The 22,281-nt window shown below is 33.2% G+C and overlaps 1 protein-coding gene across 1 annotated transcript in view; it reads right to left on the bottom strand.

Moving 5' to 3' along the window:
- The window catches only part of LOC136039170 (ephrin type-B receptor 1-B-like), a 175,324-nt gene that overhangs the window by 44,090 nt on the left and 108,953 nt on the right, over positions 1-22,281 (bottom strand). The window contains exons 9-10 of the mRNA XM_065722683.1: positions 8,847-8,958; positions 2,665-2,732 (exon numbers count right to left, since the gene is read on the bottom strand). Of these exons, the coding sequence (XP_065578755.1) occupies positions 2,665-2,732; positions 8,847-8,958 (180 nt within the window). The remainder of the gene's footprint in view (positions 1-2,664; positions 2,733-8,846; positions 8,959-22,281) is intronic.

Here is a 22,281-nt window from a genome sequence, read left to right as displayed (position 1 = left end):
CCTGGTATACAACTCAAGGTGCCAGTTATTCCTCACACTTAGCAACTTTCCACTCCACCTCCCGTCCTTAAGGTATACCTATATCACGCGTGGCAAGCGTCACCTGCATAAACAAGTTTTTGAAAGTTGGAATGAACTCGTTGAAAACTTGGATTTATAGGCATTCCATTTTTGATTATGGCTCATTTTTTGGTTTGCACAATCGTTCTAACCTATCAAAATTGATGCTTGGCATTCAAAAGGCTGAGTGATTCCCCACACTCAGACCCTTCCACCTCAACACCCGTCCTTGTGCCACGCGTGGCATGCACAACCTGCATACACAGCTTGTAAAAGTGGGAAATAGTTCGTTTAAAACCTGGATTTATAGGCATTCTATCTTTTATTATGTCTCATTTTTGGTTAGTATAATCATTATGACCTTTCAAAATTGATAAGGTCTAGCTCCATGTGTTCTTTTATTATATGTATTGTGTTTTCTCGATCTCCCCCTCGGACAAGCTTTGCTTTTTAGGGGAGGTAGCAAACATTTTTTGTTTATTATCTTTTTAATGAATAAATCCTTCTCTCTCTCTATCTCCCTCTCATGGCTAACCGCAACCAGCCATTGCCATCAAGCATAGTAAACAGCACCAGAATAACGGTTCAGGGCTCACCTGCGCGAGAAATTAGGGGCATTCCCTGGGCTACACTAATTTTTATAGAAAGAAAGTATTCTCAGGCGCTTAATATAAAAGCTAAATTCAACTAGTTTTTTGGATCTGAATTCCCCAGAAATTTCTAGTAGCAGTAGTTGGACTTCTAAGAAATTTTCTACCCACAATTCTAGGTTTCCATCACAATTCCAACAATAACTCTTATTCAAGGCAATATTTTTCATGTTTCTAACCAAGAATTTGTTCCTTCGTTCAAAGCAGTTCATTCCAGTTAGCGTGAATTTCACATGGGACCTTGCTACATATATTATTTACCCGGGTCAAATTTATATCGTCCCTAGGAGACAGCGCTAGACTCTCAAGAAATGTTGGATGTAATATATAGTGCTTCTCAATTAATTTCCTACCATGGAAAAATATCCCCTCCCCACTTATGAGAAAGTTTTTTTTTATTTATTAGGAAGGGGAAAATGAGGATACGAAATATTGTTAATTACAGAGAGAAACGAGAGGTGAATAATGAAATGATAAAAAAGAGGATAATGTAATGAGTGAGAGAAAGCACGTGGAAAGGACAACTAAGACACGAAAGAGTAAAAAAGTAATGAAGTAAAAGATTGGGTAAGGCGTGATATAAAAACGAAGAAAATAGAAAATAATTAAGAGACTAAGCCACGTTCAATGTCGAACGTCATAGCCAATGTGGTCTGAGAACGTCATTGTGCTCCGTGATAAGATAAATGTCTTTCTTAAACGAAGTGCGCCACTTGGCGAAGAGGTGAAGGAATACGCCAGCCATGATTATACAGAATTTAAACAATTAAAATTTATACAATAAATTTTTTACGATTTATACAATTATAGATTTAAAATACAAAATTTAAAATACAAAAATATATAATAGAATACAGAAATACAAAATACAAAAGGTAAAATTTATACAATTTGTGTTAATGAGTCTAACTTGCGGCCTTAGAAAGAAAAGTGGTCATTGACGCTATCTCTCTCCTATCAAAAACGTATTGCTCCTCCCTCCGCTCACAAAAAAGGACAACTGAAATGACGTAGCAAAAGAAAAAAGGCTAATACAAATAGCCCACTTATCCATAAATCTTACTAATGTCACAATTGGAAAATTTTAATAGGACAAAAAAGATGCTTTTGAAGTCTTATCCCTGAGCCCGGGTCGAGAATTGAACTTCCTGAATTCAAACACCCTGGGGGTGTTTGAAAGAAGGTGATTGTCTTTTTTATTTTTTCCTTTCATTATTATTTTAATTACTGTAGGATGCTTCTAGAAACATTTATGTACTGTTTTCTTTTTATTATTTTTAATTTAGGATCTCCCTTTAGGAATGTTTATGTAGTTAATCGCTACACGTTAGCAAATTTAAATTTTTCCCTAGCGTAGTGATTTATATATGTAATAGTTTATATTTTTGTTTATTATGTAAATAAAAGTCAAAGTCAAGGAGTAAATATTGGGGGTAGGAAGGAATCTGAGATATCTAAAGAAAATAACTTTTAAAATATTCTGGGTGAAATGTTCTTGTGCAAAAGAAAATACTAAAAATTAACCCCTCCCCCAACTACCCCAAAGAGAGCGGATCCGTTCCGGTTATGTCAATCATGTATCAAGGACTTGTGTTTATTTTTCCCACCAAGTTTCGCCCCGATCCCTCCACTCTAAGTGTTTTCCAAGTTTTAGGTTTCGCCCTCCCAACCCCCCCTCCCCAATGTCACCAGATCCGGTCGGGATTTAAAATAAGAGCTCTAAAACACGATATCCTTCTAAACATCAAATTTCATTGAGATCCAATCACCCGTTCGTAAGTTAAAATACCTCATTTTTTCTATTTTTTCAGAATTACCCCCCCCCCCCAACTACCCCAAAGATAGCGGATCCGTTCCGGTTATGTCAGTCATGTATCTAGGACTTGTGCTTAATATAGTTGATAATTAACTTGTGTATCTGTGTCTTGTGCAAAAGAAAATACTAAAAATTTACCATCACCATTCCTGTATTCAAGGGCATCACAATCACTAGGCTGCTTTTTAGAACATTCATCACTCGACCTGTAATAGAAAAAGGCATCAGACTGCAAACAAAACAATTGAAAGCTTTGAGCTACACAGTAAAAAATGTTGGTGACGATAGTCGGTCAAACCAGATTCAGTATCAACTAGAAACGTAAGCAGGAATTTTTTTTGAGGGGCCGAATGGCAAAATAACAATTCTACAGGATTAAGAATAAGAAGTACCAAGAAACTTGGGAAATACATCCCTGGTATTATCAACCCTAATCGATGAGTTGAAGGATACTGGTCTCGATTTTTCCACTTATTGTATTATCAGCGATTTTTTAACAGTATATTATATTAGGCTATCTTCTAAAATTACCCTTTTCTTGCCAAAGTTTTTTATAAGATAAAAATCGAATTTAGTTTGTATCTTGCTTGGAAGGAGATATTGGCGATAAATATAGAAAATCGTTATAGAGAATCAAAAAACAGTAAATCACTTGGGTATACAGGGCAGAAAAAACTTCAATCCAAATTCTAGATATCCCGTGGTGGTAAAACATTTCTAATGTATTTTCCCCTCCATAAAAATGGAAGTTTCCAACTCAAAGACACGACATGATGGAAGGGAATCAGGGATAATCTTTTTCATAAAGAGCCGAAGCGGCAAATTGGTAATAACCGAGCCAAAATTACAAACTGTCAGAAATCAGAATTACTGCTATTATTTAAGAAGGAAATACATTTAGTCACGGCAACAATGTAACGAAACGTAAATCATTTCCCGTCTCTTTTAACCAAAAACAATTTAAAAAAAATACTACTTGGAATCATAAAAGATAACAAAAAGTTAATTGTTTACTAATAAACGTGCACAATGTTGATAAAAATTTTACGTCGGCATTTTACGTATGGCCCGTCGGCCAAATTTCTTCATCTCGTTAGATTTACGCCTAAGGTCGCATCTCTCATTTTTTAGACTTCCGGATTAATAGCCAAAAAGCATTTGTTGATCTACATCCAAAGGGCATAAGAGCGGGGCAATGTATGTCCAATTACAATTCCATCTTTCTGCTCTATACTACTCTACTGATCCTCCCTTTGAGATCAGCTTGGCATATAGTTCTGGTAATTGCGTCATAGGTTTGAAAATGTTAGATATGACCTTTAGATGTCACAGCGATGCAATATAATCTAAACAAGGGAACGTTGGCGTACCCCCCCCCCCGCTGATAGTGCATTCGTGACATAGCAACTGGTACAAACCGTTATAAAAAGAGAACTAACTTTTAGAAAAAAATACTGCTAGAAACTTTAACTCAATATTTTTGTTGTTATTTATAAGCAATTTGTGTGCTCAGGCCCTACTACAAGTTTATGCATATGCTTAAAACTGTTCCACTTAGTGTCCAAGTGCTTTCTGGCGAAGAAGAAGTGGATATTAGAAGGCGGGTCTGTTATAAAGAACAGATTTGTCTCCTTTTATCTTAAACCACTCCCCCTTCTTGCTGTTTCAGCGACTTTATTTACCTTTATTGCCGTCTTATATTCGAAACGACAGATGTTTCTTAGACTCTGATTCAACCTTCTTTTTGCAGAATCGACATTTTCCGAAGTTATCACTTCGAACCAATAAGAACGTTATAGGCCTAATTAGATAGATTCATGAACGAAGAGCGACTAAAAAAAGGATCTAAAGTCAAAGTTCGAAAGTCGACTATTTCTAAAGTCAAACAAAATGAACGTTATAGGTTTAATTAATGAATTCATGAACGAAAAGCAAGTAAAAAAAGGTATCTAATGTCAAAGATCGAAAGTCGAATATTTCTAAAGTCAAACCAAATGAACGTTATAGGTTTAATTAAATGAATTCATGAACGGAAAATCAAGTAAAAAAATGTATCTAATGTCAAAGATCGAAAATTGAATATTTTTGAAATCAAACAAATGAACGTTATAGGTTTAATTAAATGAATTCATCAGCGAAAAGCAAGTAAAAAAAAGGTATCTAATGTCAAAGATCGAAAGTCGAATATTTCTAAAGTCAAACCAAATGAACGTTATAGGTTTAATTAAATGAATTCATGAACGAAAATCAAGTAAAAAAATGTATCTAATGTCAAAGATCGAAAGTCGAATATTTCTAAAGTCAAACAAATGAACGTTATAGGTTTAATTAAATGAAATTCATCAGCGAAAAGCAAGTAAAAAAAGGTATCTAATGTCAAAGATCGAAAGTCGAATATTTCTAAAGTCAAACCAAATGAACGTTATAGGTTTAATTAAATGAATTCATGAACGAAAATCAAGTAAAAAAAGGTATCTAATGTCAAAGATCGAAAGTCGAATATTTCTAAAGTCAAACAAATGAACGTTATAGGTTTAATTAAATGAATTCATGAACGAAAATCAAGTAAAAAAATGTATCTAATGTCAAAGATCGAAAGTCGAATATTTCTAAAGTCAAACAAATGAACGTTATAGGTTTAATTAAATGAAATTCATCAGCGAAAAGCAAGTAAAAAAAGGTATCTAATGTCAAAGACCGAAAGTCGAATATTTCTAAAGTCAAACCAAATGAACGTTATAGGTTTAATTAAATGAATTCATGAACGAAAATCAAGTAAAAAAATGTATCTAATGTCAAAGATCGAAAGTCGAATATTTCTAAAGTCAAACAAATGAACGTTATAGGTTTAATTAAATGAAATTCATCAGCGAAAAGCAAGTAAAAAAAGGTATCTAATGTCAAAGATCGAAAGTCGAATATTTCTAAAGTCAAACCAAATGAACGTTATAGGTTTAATTAAATGAATTCATGAACGAAAATCAAGTAAAAAAAGGTATCTAATGTCAAAGATCGAAAGTCGAATATTTCTAAAGTCAAACAAATGAACGTTATAGGTTTAATTAAATGAAATTCATCAGCGAAAAGCAAGTAAAAAAGGTATCTAATGTCAAAGATCGAAAGTCGAATATTTCTAAAGTCAAACCAAATGAACGTTATAGGTTTAATTAAATGAATTCATGAACGAAAATCAAGTAAAAAAATGTATCTAATGTCAAAGATCGAAAGTCGAATATTTCCAAAGTCAAACAAATGAACGTTATAGGTTTAATTAAATGAAATTCATCAGCGAAAAGCAAGTAAAAAAAGGTATCTAATGTCAAAGATCGAAAGTCGAATATTTCTAAAGTCAAACCAAATGAACGTTATAGGTTTAATTAAATGAATTCATGAACGAAAATCAAGTAAAAAAAAGGTATCTAATGTCAAAGATCGAAAGTCGAATATTTCTAAAGTCAAACAAATGAACGTTATAGGTTTAATTAAATGAATTCATGAACGAAAATCAAGTAAAAAAATTGTATCTAATGTCAAAGATCGAAAGTCGAATATTTCTAAAGTCAAACAAATGAACGTTATAGGTTTAATTAAATGAAATTCATCAGCGAAAAGCAAGTAAAAAAAGGTATCTAATGTCAAAGATCGAAAGTCGAATATTTCTAAAGTCAAACCAAATGAACGTTATAGGTTTAATTAAATGAATTCATGAACGAAAATCAAGTAAAAAAAGGTATCTAATGTCAAAGATCGAAAGTCGAATATTTCTAAAATCAAAACAAAATGAACGTTATAGGTTTAATTAGATGGATTCGTGAACGAAAAGCCAGTAAAAAAGGTATGTAATGTCAAAGTTCGAAAGTCGAATATTTCTAAAGTCGAACAAAATGAACGTTATAGGCTAAATTAAGTGAATTCATGAACGAAAAGCAAGTAAAAAAAAGGTATCTATGTCAAAGTTCGAAAGTCGAATATTTCTACAGTCGAACAAAATGAATGTTATAGGTTTAATGAACGAAGAGCAAGCAAAAAAAAAAAAAAAAAAAAAAGATTATAAAATCGAAGTTCGAAAGCCGACTATTTCCTAAATCGAACTAATAGAACATTACAAGTTTAGTCGGATAAATTCATGGACGGAGAGCAAACAGAAAACAAACAAGAGTATGTACATAGGTACATACTCGTGTATCGCTTGGGGAAGGAAATCCAAACATGAAAAAAAATCCCCGATTTTTTTAAAGGAAAATCCCTAGCACCAGTATTTGGGGAGGATTAACCTTGTTCATCAGCTGTGGGTACAAACATGAAGCTGTATATGCACCATAGCACCAAGTAATTATCAGTTCATTACAGCACCGAGCCGCCTGAGTCAAACAAAGTTGCACACGCTCCTCCTCCATCTCCCTAAGAAATGAAAAAAACCAGCAAAAGCAAACTTTCGCATGCAAACCGATTGGGGTTCGCGTAGCGCAGGTGCCGATCTCCTGATTCTAAGAAATGAAAAAAACCAGGGCTAATTTTTTTCAAAAACACGGAACAGAAAAAGCAAACGAAATTTCTGAATATTTTTCTACAAGCTACTATTCGGATACAGCTATTTAAAAGGCATTATACGCGGTTATTCAAACGAAGTTATTTGTTAAACTAACATCTATAACAAAAATTATTAAACAACATCCTCGCTTGTTATTTTTTTGAACATTGAATATACTACCGTACAAGCTTATTAACCGAACTGCCCCCCATAATAAATTTCGAGGGATCACTTTCAGAAATCCCATACACCAGGTTGCGCATGCCAAGCATGTGCAACCTGCAACACAGGTTGCGCATGCGCAAGCATGCGCAACATGGTGGAACTGTGCCAACCCTTGTGGGTCCTGTGCAGGGCGTTAAGGGGACTTTCCACGCGTTGCAGACCTGTGTGGCACATGTGACAATCCAAGATGTAAGTCAGGTGGCGTAAATTGGACGAGTTAGTTAATATAGTTAACCCGGCAAGCTAACCCCCACCCTGGATACAGCCTTGACAGTACTTGTTAGGTATCCGGACCACATATAAAAAGTGGAGTTCAGTTAATCATAATAAATATATCGAAATATGATGAAAATATAATACTTTAGAAACAAAATTATGGAAACTAAAACAGAGAATTATAGAAAGCAGGCCGCCCAGAACACATTATATTAAATACCTAGCCTAGCCAACTCTATATTTTAAATATTTAATTAAAATATACCTGTATCGTACTTTCTCTCGCTTTGATAGAGTTAATTAGCCGAATACAGAGAGAAACCGGTTTTACTCAGATCAAGAGCTTAAGTGTGGTCATTTTAGCTAACAAGTACCATCATAACTTTATGGTAAGAAAAAATTGAGAGTAGGGAATTAATTACCCACTAAATTTGTTTTAGATTACAAAGCCTTACACATTTGTTTAAAAAAATTTATAACGGCCGTTGAAGATAATGAAGTTACTGAAGGGCATCGCGGATAACGATTTTCATACTTAATCAATTCAAAATAATTTTGTCGAGTAAAAAAACTGACGAATGTAGTGACAGTGGGTGGCTATTAGCGTTCAATAATCCGGTTGTTTATTTCACCACCCAATGTGTACATCACAATAGCATCCTATTCGCCTCTACTGGTATGGCGGTAACGATAAAAATCCGATTAGTAAAAACACCAAGTGTGTTTAGCCAGAAAGAAACAAAAAGTCATTGATAGAATACACTAAACACTTTGTTGAAATTTTTCTTGCGATTCATTTTTGTAAATATCCGGAAAGTATAGAGTTCCAGGACGAACAAACAAAGGGACTGGATTAGCTTTTAATAAGTAAAACCATAAATATAGGACATACCTAATAAACGAGTGAAGTCTTTTTCTATTATTACGTTCCTCTCAACTTCGCTAAATGAAGCAATAACCATCTTTACCAAATACTGTCGAGAAAACTGAATAAAATAAAACAATATGCATTAATTAAAAATGTTCTGTTATGTAGCAAAGTAAATTAAAATTTATGTTTTTATTTAGTTGCTGTAACTATAACTATATAAAGTTGCTGATACGTATACGTTAAAAGTTATCCTGTTGTATCCAGGATTGTTTTTTCAGGGGGGTTTACAAAAGGACCTTTTTCAGGGGGTCTTGTAAAAAAAAACTTCAAAAAAAGCATTAAAAAATAACATTTTTGTTACGTTTTTACGAGTTGGACAAACATTTCGGCAGGGGGGGGGGGGCACGTAAATAAATCTCGAAAATCAAATAATTTTTCTGAAAGAGCTTCATGATTATGACGTTAAAGGGGACTTACCTTCTTATATATAGTGCAGTTACGGTGGCAATAATAGCTACAAGGATTACACCAGCCACTACCGATCCCGCGATAATTCGAACTTGAATGTTCTCTTCTTCCCGCATGTAAGCTGAAATAAAAACATAAATATATATTCAAGAACAGCCCAACAAAATCACATTGCTAATCAGTGTTTACAAATAAGAGAAATAAGAATTTCTGGTTTCAACCCCTATTGATGAGTAATTTTTACAGTCTTTTATTGTACATATTGTACAATCCTCAGCTTTGGACAACGCGTCTCTTAGAAAAATTAAGTAGAATAATTCTAATTGCTCAAAACTGAGCAATCATTCTGAACACTTCCAGCGACAAAAGAAATGACTCCCTCTGATTTCCCTTTAATTATCCCGCGAAGGCTCCAATTTAAATGACATGTTTAAAAAGAAATAAGCACTTACTTATTTCGAAGATATAACAGTTCAAAACAGGGACAAAAACTTAATTGACAGTGGAACAAATATAAAATTTTTAACTGGACTTTTCGGACACATATACAGTGTCCATAATCAGTAGTAAAACTCTGATTAAAAAGGTTTCAAGTCAATTAACAGGTTTCATCCCTATTTTGAAATGTTATATTTTCGTTATGGAAAGGCAGTGCGGTCTTCGAAGTTATAAACTTATTTATTTTATTAATTTCTTTAATTCAATTATTTATATTTTATTTTTAATATTGCAAACACGATTCTATAAATAATTTTGATTTTGCAAATTCTATGACAAAAATCTTAATTTATAAATTTAATTGACACATAATAAAATTGAAACTTCAATTTTAAAGGTTGTTCGCAGTTTTTGGAGGACACTTTATTCATAAGTTACCAGTTTCAGATTTTAGTAAGAGAGCTATATTCTTTCTTTTTGTAATATAAAAAAAGAACTTTTTCCAGAAAATAAAAAAAAGAATTTAATATAAAGAAAAACAGGGTAACGAGCCATATTAAAACTTAAAACAAGCAGAAATAAAGTCATAACAAGACTCAAAATTAAAACGAGCCGAATTTATTCAATAAATAAACGAAAATCAAAGCGAACAAAACTTAAAATGAAGAATCACAAATACAAAAGCAACAGACACCACTATGAATGAATTGATGAAACTCAAAACAAACGGAAATTAAAATGATTAATCAAGTTACGCCTAAAACCAGCAAAAATTATCATAAATAAGAGTATGGCTACTGCCTCCCGGCCCTCTAAAGGCCAGAGCATCATTTGCGCTTTACTGAAAACAATTCGTATTCCGAGTCAAGTATACATAACAACCAGATGAAATCACATTGGCAGCTAAATAAGAGCAACAACATATTTTCGTTTTCAACTCCTATCGTTGGGTACATTCAAGGCTGTATCCAGGGGTGGGGAAAGGGGTTTGAACCCCATCTCCAAAATTTTTGTCAGACTCGTAGAAACGTTTCCTAAGTTTTGTACCCCCCCTCTCTCAACAAAGATATGGATACGACCTTCAATCCATTCTACAGACTAATAATAAGACCTTTTACAGTGCTCTCCGCTTCTTAAAACCCTCACCCTTTGACAAAGCTTTCCTCGCCAAAATTAAGTAGCAGAACTCTTTAAGAATTTCAAAACTAAGCAATCACTCTGAACACTTTCAGTAGAGGGGAAATAATCCCCTCTAATTTCCCTTCTTTAATTCTCCAACCGAAAGCTCCTATTTAAGATCCATTTGAAAAAAGAGTTATGTCAACAAAACAATCATTTATTCCACACTAATACCAATTCCGCAGTTTCTTCCCTAAGTGGTGAGCGGGAACACTCCCCAAAAGTCCATAAAAGGGCAATGGCTGGGAAAATTTTCTCTTCAAGCATACTAAACAGTACTAAAGGCAAAGGCAATGTCATATATAAACTTAATCCAGTTTGAATTTAGGACCCCTTTTAAAAGACGACAAAACTGATCACCATCTAAATCGTAAATTAAAACGTCTTTTTTTACTTCCTTTTTAAATTTTATTTCATGATAAGTGAATTTTTCGTTGTCACTTTTCACGCAAATAAAACAAATAGTCTTACTAGATTTTTGGATAAACGTTCAGGAATTAATGAAGCCAAGGTGTTACCTAAATCTTTGTTTTTTATGGTTCTTTTTTTGTATTTTTGTGATTTTGGGATATTTTGTATTATTTTTAGCTCATCCATATTTTATTGAAGAGTTTATAGGTGAACAAGAATGTTATTGGTTTCTTTATTTTAGTGAAAAAAATATAGCTTAAGCTATATTTTAGCTTAAGCTTAAGAAGCTTTTTAGCTACGAATAGATTCCTTATTTTATGCTCTTTCGAAATATCGTTATTTTATGCTCTTTCCAAATATCGTGGTCGCTTTTCTGAAAATAGGAGGAATAAAAAGGGGACAATTTTTTTTTTTAACTGAATGTGAGTTTCAGTAGCATGTAAGGTTTCACTTTCGTTTATAACATACACAATGGGATTCAAGTACTGCCACTTAACTTAGATGGCGCAGACCATATTCAAGAAAGTTTTTTTCAAAATATTTATAAATTTTTATTTAAGATATTTTTGAACCCTCTTTACCTCCCTTTGGATTTTGTGATTTCCACAAAAACTTGAAAAATGCAGATACGACGTCAAGTCAGAGGACAACCGAATCCATATTGAAAAAAGTCGTCAAAAACATTTAATTTTATGAGCAAATTCAGCGCTGCGGTTCTCATCTGTCTCATGAGAATTTTAGGAATGCTACACTAAGAGTTCTTACGAAAAATAGCCTTATTTTCTTCCATTCTCTTGAACACTAACATTTCAGAATTTGATGATTGATATGTCCATTCCTCAATTACTTTTATGAGTAATAATTTTTTTTATTATTAGTAATGAGTTACTGCATTTCCTTACAATACAAGTTTGGGCATCAATGCCAAAGATGACCCCTTTTCGGCTTGGTTGTCAAACAGCATAAAATAATTATCCGAGAGAAAATCTGCACTGACATTATGCTTAAACATAACCAATTGAAACATTAGCCTATTAACTAAAGTAAAACTTACAATAATTAAAAATCTAAAAAAGATAAAATTAAAATTGGAACTTCTTAAAGACAGTGACAATTATTAAAAATCCGTTTAGTAGGTCTACAAAACTAAAAACTGAAGTCCGAATATTTTGGGTTTACATCCGGGAGCCTTTGCCAATGAGGAAAAATATATGAATAAAAACCAAAAAGTAACTTAAATAATACATGAAAAAAAAGAGAAAACACATAAGCACTATAATATACAAAAAAACATAAACAAAGAACGTAAGCAATTTTCGTGATTTGATTTTTTTTAAATGTGACTTCCTGTTTTTGCATAACCTCTGTGTGTTTCCTATATATATATATATATATATATATATATATATATATATATATATATATATATATATATATATATATATATATATGTAAAACCGAAGTACTCGGAATTTTATTACCAATTTGGTATTAAAAAGGTTTTTTTTTTTCATATTTTTCACTGTCTTAAAAAAAAATTTCCGTTATCGATAGAGGTTCATTTCAATTGTAATGGAAAGGAAATGAAGCTAAAGATAATATTTACTTAAGCGTAGTAAATTCAATCAGTTGGGATAATTCTTAACAAGTAATCCCCTTAGAAGTACCATTTTTCAGCTGACTTCTTTAATTTCACATAGATGGCACTGAAACCGATATTAAGTAAACATCTAACCAGCCGAATTCTTAGATAAGTGCCCTCATTTTGATTTATTTATTTTTGTCTCTGACTAGTTTTTATTCCCTTGGGTGTGGGGATATGCACAGTAGGGGGGTCCTTACGTCCTCCCTGGATTCTAAAGTTTCACGCATTTCTAGGCACCTCTTATATAAAATTATCACTTCTCATTGTGAATTTCTTTCAATTATTACTTTTCCTTTTAGAATCACTATACTTCCCTTAGACTTACAAGTTTGCGCATCCAGTTCAAAATTCAATTTCAAACATTAAAAATTATTGATTTCCTAAGACTGCTAAACCTTCAAAGAAAAGCTGCACTTTCTTACACCGCCTGGTTTCTTACGTTTTTAGCTTATTTTTTGCCGATTCTCACCCGTGTCTTTTTTCTTAATTTGGCATCCGATAAAAAAAAAAAAACCTGATCAAACAAAAACCATCCCTCCCGCCAATAATTTTTCTTCCAACTGTTTTTGCGCTCTGACGTTTTCTAGGTAGAGGCTATACTTTATTCGAATTTCAGCTCCATCGGAGACAAAAATTGACAATTTTTAAAACCCTTCCTCCCAACCTCTCATCCAGTTCAAAAATGAGCCTTTTTCGACTTGTTTATCAAAAACATTCAGTTTTTTAGTAAATTTAGTGCTTCGTTTGCGATTTGTCTCCAAAAAATTCCACGAATGCTACTCTAAGAGTTCTTATGAAAATAATCCAGTTTATTATCTTCACTTCTCTTGAACGGTAATATCTCAACCTTGCGGATTGACGTGTCCATTCCCCAATTAGTTTCCTCCAAACTACTTGACAGGTTTAAAGCAACATTTATCTTCCAATCTTCTCGCATTTCAAAATTAAGTCACACATAAATAGACTATTTTTTTTTTCTCTACAAAATATTTAGAAGATAAATATGCGCCATCACTAACAGTAATATTAAATTCTATAGAAACATGTTTGAGACCAAAAGTAGAGACGAACGGGTGGGAGCAAGAGGGGATAAGAATTCCCTTAAAATTCTAATAAGTATATAAAAATAATTGACGATTTTTGACAATTTTTAAAACCCTTCCTCCCAACCTCTCATCCAGTTCAAAAATGAGCCTTTTTCGACTTGTTTATCAAAAACATTCAGTTTTTTAGTAAATTTAGTGCTTCGTTTGCGATTTGTCTCCAAAAAATTCCACGAATGCTACTCTAAGAGTTCTTATGAAAATAATCCAGTTTATTATCTTCACTTCTCTTGAACGGTAATATCTCAACCTTGCGGATTGACGTGTCCATTCCCCAATTAGTTTCCTCCAAACTACTTGACAGGTTTAAAGCAACATTTATCTTCCAATCTTCTCGCATTTCAAAATTAAGTCACACATAAATAGACTATTTTTTTTTTCTCTACAAAATATTTAGAAGATAAATATGCGCCAACACTAACAGTAATATTAAATTCTATAGAAACATGTTTGAGACCAAAAGTAGAGACGAACGGGTGGGAGCAAGAGGGGATAAGAATTCCCTTAAAATTCTAATAAGTATATAAAAATAATTGAAAAATAATATTTTTAAGGTCATCTTGAATTCTTAATCCCCCTCCCCCATCATAAAATCTTGCAAGAACGTAGACAGGAAACTTTACTGGGGACAGGGAATTAACAAAAAATAGATATTTGATAATTTGATATAAGAGGTGCCCAGAAATGCGTGGAAATTTAGAATTTCGGGAGGGCGCAAGGACCCATCTACTACGCATATCCCACACCCAAGTGAATAAAAAGGAGTCAAAAATAAATAAATCAAAATGAGGGCACTTACCTAAGAATTCGGCTGGGATGAAACAATACACCATCCCATAATTATTATGAGTAATAAACACAGAAGTCGCCATTATCATGTTTCTAAATGTCTTTAAATAGAACTCGCCATGGAAGTTATAATTTAGATATTCTTCTTATTATTATTGATAAAATATAATTAATTATTATTATTATTATATAAGTTATTATATATTATATAAATTATTATAATAAATATAATTATCAAAATATAACTTATTATTATTGATAAAATATAACTAATTATTATTATTAAAATATATTATAATTATTATAATAATATAATTATTATTATATAGATTATTATATATTATATAATTATTATAAATACAATTATTAAAATATAACTTATTATTATTGATTAAATAAAATATATATAAAATATAAATATATTTTTGATAAATTGCCATAAAAACCATGATTTAAGTATTCGGATTATAACTGAGAGAAGAATATGTCTTCCCCAGTATTGGTAAAAAAAGGGAGTCCCTTTTTCCAGAAACTACTTAGCGATGGAAACCAGGAAACACAATTTTATTCGTAGAACATTTGTACTTTAACTTTAATAATATTAAAAATAAGAAATTTTCGAAAAAAAGTAAAATTTTGATTCTTCTTTTGTTCTTCGGAAATCTTTTCTCTAGACTTATTTACAAGAAATCTTTTCTCAAATTCAATATAACTTCAATTATCATTAAGTAAAATGAATCACCAGAGAAAAGTCGCACAAAATTACAACTCTTGCTTTTTTCTTCTTCTTCAAAAAACATTTTCTACAGACTTCTTTACTAGTAATATTTTCCTAGTTTAGTATAACTTTAATTATCAACAAGCAAAAAATTGTTTTTCCTCTGTTGAGATGTTTTTCGATAAAGCGGCAAAAAAAAATTGATGAAATCACCAAAGATGAGGCCATATTTTAAGTATGTCTAGAAACTGAAGACACGACTTTCTTTTCTAAGAAAAATCAATAGTTTCTCTAAAGGTGTACTTTTGTCTAATGACACATTTTAAGGATGAAACAAAATTAAAAGGACCCCGAAAACTAATGATCAAAACAAGCTTTTGTCTTTTTTCTTGTAGCAAGATCCTGAGTGTGACAAAAATAACTATATTGTGCACTACCAATCTGTTTCCTTGATTTTTTTTTATTTTGTGCATTTAATTTGCATTATCCCTCCTCCATATCATGGCATAGCATTTGGACGAGATGTGGTTATTTTAAGTTATTTGTTAATAATTGGGGTTATATTTAAAAAAAGAAAAACAAAATGATACAAGTTATACAGAAACCATTTAACCCATACTGACAATAATATGAGAACAGTTAACAGTTAAAACCAAATTAATTTTGAATAAATTAAAGCGCAATCTATTCTACAATTGGGTAATTGGCGTACACTAACAACGTGCTGACAAAAAAAAAATATCCTTCAAAGTACAAAGGACATAGAAAATATGTTTCAATCAGTTAAGTGGAAACTTGCACAATAATTAAACTAAATGCACAATAATTAAAATTAAATAATTAAAAAATCGTGCACATATTTAAAAATTAGAAAAAATCAGTGAATTCAATTTTTAATGGAAAAGGCCTTCATGTGCAGATACGCAGTTTTGATAGTAACGGGTGCCACATTAAAAAAGAACGGATGATAAAATCAGTAAAAATTAATCTAAAAACATGTGGCACCATGCAGCTTAAGATGTTCAACCGACTGTTAATGTTTGACACTTTCCAAACAAAAGCAAATGTCAAAATTAACTAATGACTTTCTAACCTTTTCGGCTATTTTCTTATTCGGTGTGGCAACACTGACGGAAATGCGATAATTATTTTAAAACTTTATAATTTTGAAACAACCAGAAGAAAAATCTTAGAAAATGACGGTTTCTAGGTATGAATAGACCTAAGATGGGTCAAAAAGGGATAAAATATGTTCATTACAATATTGGTGGTATTTTAAATATTCAACATTGTACCTAATATAGGCATCCTAACTCGCAAAAGATAAGCTAACGCTCACGGACTAGGAAATTAGACACTAACATTACTTAAGAAGCTTTCCTTTGTAGGTGTTTTGTCTTTTAGGATCAACAGACTGTTAATGTTTGACACTTTGCAAACAAAAGCAAATGTCAAACTAACTAATGACTTTCTAACGTTTTCGGCTATTTTTTAATTCGGTGTGGCAACACTGACGGAAATGCGATAATAATTTTAAAACTTTATAATTATGAAACAACCAGAATAAGAATCTTAGAAAATGACGCTTTCTAGGTATGAATAGACCTAAGATGGGTCAAAAGGGAATAAAATATATTTATTACAATATTGGTGGTATTTTAAATATTCAACATTGTACCTAATGTAGACATCCAAACTCGCAAAAGATAAGCTAACGCTCATGGACTAGGAAATTAGACACTAACATTACTTAAGAAGCTTTCCTTTGAAGGTGTTTTGTCTTTTAGGATCAACAGATTGTTAATGTTTGACACTTTCCAAACAAAAGCAAATGTCAAAACTAACTAATGACTTTCTAACGTTTTCGTCTATTTTCTTATTCGGTGTGGCAACACTGACGGAAATGCGATAATTATTTTAAAACTTTATAATTTTGAAACAACCAGAAGAAAAATCTTAGAAAATGACGGTTTCTAGGTATGAATAGACCAGGTTTCTACGGAGGTTTCTAGACTAGGTTTCTAGACCTAAGATGGGTCAAAAGGGGACAAAAAAATATTTTTTACAATAATGGTGGCATTTTAAATATTCTTAGATAAGCTAACGCTCATGGACTAGGCAATTAGACACTAATATTACTTAAAAACTTTAGGAAAAGTTCATAGCAAGATATTATATTGACGCCCACCTCCCCAATAAAAATCCTGAATGTTACTCAACTGTCGACACAAAATTTGTCTCTGTCTATTCAGACTTGTAGACATTTGTTCATCCGATGATTGGTGAATTATATTCAAACTAATCAACAAATATCCCTTTTGTAACGACTTTGTCCTATTGGCCTCTCAGCACCTCAAATATAATCAATCATCATCAGGAGCGCCAATTCAAAAAAATATAGGAGGACGGGGGGGGGTAGCGGGCTAGAGTTATTTTTTCAGTTTTTTTAATGAAATACAGTAAAATGTATCTTAAATTCTAGGGAGAGACTTTCCATTTTTTCGATGGCAATACCAAAAAAGGTATTTTTCAAAATCTTGGAGGCACTTGCCTCCCGCTACCTCCCTATTTGGTATCCCGGTAGTCTAGGCATTTTTCGAGCTACTACGATGAATGCTGATGCTTTATTCGTCCCTACCTGCCAACACCACCCTCTTCTTTTATTCTGTAATGTTTTTATTGGCCAAGCCATCACAGAAAACCCATAAAAAATTATTTTACTTCAAAATACGCTCCCGCAATCCGATGCATTTCCTAGCCATATGGAACAGATCAAAATGGAAATCCGGATTTGTAAAGTTAAAGCAAGCCGCGGAATTCACCCGAGACTTCAAGATTTGATGGAAGAGTGACCCCGGTAACCTATAATAGCTGACAACACCTGTGATACCCGTGAAGGAAGCAAGGAACCTGACACCAATGGATAATGCAAATTCAATTGATTCTAGAAACCGTGATTCTTGACGAGCATGTCGAGTTAGGCGTTGGGAGGGGGAGAAGCTAACATAACTTGAAACTTTATGTTAAGGATAACGGGATAAGGGCCCGATAAACAAAGCTCAATTTTGACTTGAAGGAGGGAGTAGAGATTTATTACTAGTTAGTCAAGTTTTCATACAACTTTTTCCAAAAAAATGACAAAAAATTGATTCATTTTTCAGCCTTTCTTGGAACTTTTAAAGTTTTTGGGGACGGAATCAAAGAACTTCAGATTTTGTGTGTAGGGGTAAAATTGACCTCGGATTTTGATTGCTGGGGAAAGGGCAGAGCTAATTCGAAAGACAATGCAAGTATCCAACTTATCAGTCAACCATTTCTGCAATCGAGTTGAAACTTTCAGTGATCAGGGAAGGGCCACGTGTTTGTCCAGTTTTCAAATAATTTTGCGTTTGTTCAGTTGTTTTGATAACAACGTCACTCTGAGTGCTCCAAGAAATAATCCTACTGATTTAGCACATAGTTCAAACCTACACAGATATGAGAAGATATATTCCAGAAAGAGGGTTGTGTCCTGCATTTTGAAAAGGTACGTTTGAAGGGATCAAAACCCTTATTTTGGTACTATCTTATGTATTCTATTTCAGCCGACTGATTAAAAACCAAATAGGAATATGGCTTGTGTAGAAGATGTAAATGAAACTTACTAGAATTGTTTTCTTAACATGTTTCCTCCTCTTCGGTTAGTTTTCTAGGAAAATGCTGCCTGGGTATTTCCCATGCATTTCGCCATAATTCTCTCCTGTTTCAATCCATTTACTCGTAAACTATGGTGCCTAAATACCTCCGTAATTTAATACCTAAATTCTAATGCGTAAATTCTAAATACCTTCAATGTGTGAAAATTACAGTGGTATATGCTCATGATGGACTGTAAAACTGTTACCAAATGCCTGGCAAAAGATGGCAGTCATAAAGTAAATTTTAAAGTTTTTGCCGTTTTTAAGATGAAGATATAATAAAAACAAGACATTTCTAAAATCTAAGACGAAACTGATTTTTAGATTTTTTCAATGAAAAAAAAAAGGTATTTTTCAGAATCTTGGGAGGTTGATCTTGGGGATTAGTAATATATAGCCAATAGCGTAATATACAAGCGGCACCAATTCACGAAAACATAGGAAATTGTTTACGTTTTTTTAATGAAGATACAAGAAAAGGTATTTTCAAAATCTAGGAGGGGGACAATCTTGATTCTTGGATTTCTTCAATGAAAAATAACAAATGGTTGGACAATAAAATGGAGGAAATTATTTCTCAACAGCTTCAGCGACCCCTATCCCGCGACCCCTAAATAATACAAGTAACGTAAAAAGTTTCACTGAGTTACACTGAACTTTCGGAATTTTGGTAGACTTAAATCCCGACCGGATCTGGTGACATTGGGGGGAGTTGGAGGGGGAAACCGGAAATATTGGAAAACGCTTAGAGTGGAGAGATCGGGATGAAACTTGGTGGGAAGAAGCTCTTGGCTCTTCCAACCTCGTCACAAGTGCCATATGAGCTCTTGGCTCTTGTTTTTGTAATGAAGATACAAGAAAAGATATTTTCAAAATCTAGGAGGGGGACGATCTTGATTCTTAGATTTCTTCAATGCAAAATAACAGATGGTTGGGCAATAAAATGGAGGAAATTATCTCTTAAAAACTTCTCCAATTGGTACCACTAAATATATACTAGTAACGTCATTATGTTCACAGAGATATAAACGTTTGTAATTTTAGTTGACTATCTTCATCTAACGTTAGAAAAAGATCCTAATGTGCTGATAGCTGGTGCATTACCCATTTAGCAACCTGATGCACGTCTGTAGTGAATATGTTGACTGAGGTCTCCAACTGCCCAATAGGCATATGCCACATGCAACCAAAAGCACTTGGAGAAAATAAAGAATGGAATACCAAGGAAAATTTGCCCTTTATTTCTACTAGTAATGGATATATGCTTCCCATTCAGAAACACTGGCAAATAAATCCAGTTATCTTTATTTTAAAGTCGAAACTACATAATAAGCAAAAAATAAAATAGTAAGAACTTACAGAAAAAAAGAACTGAATATCTAAGAAAAAGCCTAGCTTAGTTCCAACACTAGTAATGCGTACACTAGGTACACTAGTTCTACAACAAACAACTTAATTGAAGTACAATTAGTTTAATCAAGTGATTTTAACCACTACAAAGGAACCGACTTGACAGGAAACAACCGACTTGACAGGAAACAAACATTTTTTTTTTTGAAAACAATGTGACCGGTTAGTACCAACTTGATCTAACAGAAAACAACCAGCCCGAGCGCGTTGCATTTGGCAGCACTGGACTGTTAGCCGCGCTATATTTTAAATATGAAACTTTAGGGAGAATTTAAGTCAAACTGAGTTTGTTTAAAACAAAGTCCTAAGGTGCCGGTAGGTGGTAAGTTATTTTACGTCAAATTTATAGACGGTCCATTTTTTTACAGTCCCCAGTAGAGGATCCATGATCCATTTTCCTTCATTAGCAGGGAGTTGTGCTCGATTTTGCCATCGAAATCCTTTGATGTCAGTAAATACAAAATTGAATCATATAAGTTCTCAACGATTCGGTCATTTATACAAAACTTAATACATCTATGTTTAAACAGGAGAAGAATTTTAACCCCAGACTTTGTTTTATTCAGAAACTTCCACTTTTCTTCCAACCAAAGTCCTTTACACACCAAAAATAGAACACGAAACCGTATGGTGGTAAAACAAACACAACTCCTTTGTTTATCTTCAGCTAATTCTAAACTTAATATGAGCAACGCTAATGACAGTTTTACTAGGGAATTGTCCAATATCTGTTGCAGCCGTGTACATCATTATAGTTCAAACCTGGTCAAAAACTGTGCACAATATGCACTTGTCATTTTTTTCGGGGGGGGGGAAGTAGACTAAGATGTTGCGCGCTATCTTTCTCATGTACACAACCTGTGCTTGATCCTTGTTTCTCGTGCAGTACCCGGTCCTCGTTCTCTGCCACAGTCCATCATTCAGCGATTTAGTACGTGCTTTCGACAACTCCCAAGCTCAATAAAGAATTGTGGGTTCTACTGGTTTGTCCGGTTTGTCAAACCGGTTCGTCGAACCTGGACAAACCAGGTAGTAGCATCATTTTGTGGCATCTTAAACCAGACTTTGAACTTTTAGCAGCTTGAGGTAGAGGACGTAGAGGTAGAGGAATCGGCCTGTTAGCCTCTGGCCGATTGACAGTGCACTGATTCGTTATTAACCCAAGCAACGACAAACTTTGGTATACGATAGCTAGATGGATTGGTCCAAGCGACAAACAAGGGTGATTTTACACAACACCACATAACCTTTCATATTAGCAGAACATAAGACTTCACGATACGTTACACAATCTTAAGGAGCAAATTTTGTACATATCGAAGGCAGTGCCCAGTAACTACAAACCTACAAAGAATTGTATGTTACATATTTTAATGTTCAGTTTGGAAGTCAATATGGCAGCAAAAAATTTGAATTTTTGGATGAGCAATTGATACACTTTAAAAATAAGTTAGAAAACTTTTCCCAGAAAACCTTAAAAGATTGATCAAAGCTTAAATCTTCATTTCCGTTCCGCGTTTTCAACTTTTGAATTGTTTGCTTATGAAGATTGTGATTATCATAGACGACGATTATGATTCTTTTCACGGATGTTTTACACTAGCCTAGCGTGAAATAACGTGTTTAAGTGTAAAAATTTATACGGAACGTAACAAAATTTAACTTCTTAGCATAGAAAATTTCATAAGTAGTGTGCCACGTAAATTTCACTTCTTACGATGACTAGAAGGACCGTCAACAGCATATCACTATGAGTATACATGTTTCTCAAGCCCGTTATCAGACTCAAGGGCAGCATTGATGCCATAACGTTAGACAAAACATTATCTCTATATATCAAACAAACACAAGTTAGAAACAATTGGACATTTTTTTTTAAGACGGTGGAATTCCACTGTCTTGAAAAATTTCCCTGTTGTTCCTAAGTTGTGTTTATGTGATCTGGAAAGACAGTGTGGTCTTCGTCGCTATTTATATCTATATATTACAGAAATTAAACAGGTTCTAGGTCTTTAGACCTTAGACAAGCTTGCTACTTGTCCCTGTAAAAAACACCCAGCAACTGAAACGTCGA

This window comes from Artemia franciscana, chromosome 19, assembly GCF_032884065.1.
Source record: "Artemia franciscana chromosome 19, ASM3288406v1, whole genome shotgun sequence".
NCBI classification, from domain to species: Eukaryota; Metazoa; Arthropoda; class Branchiopoda; order Anostraca; family Artemiidae; genus Artemia; species Artemia franciscana.
Note: the sequence above shows the minus strand (reverse complement) of the source record. Positions and strands in the feature narration are given on the sequence as shown.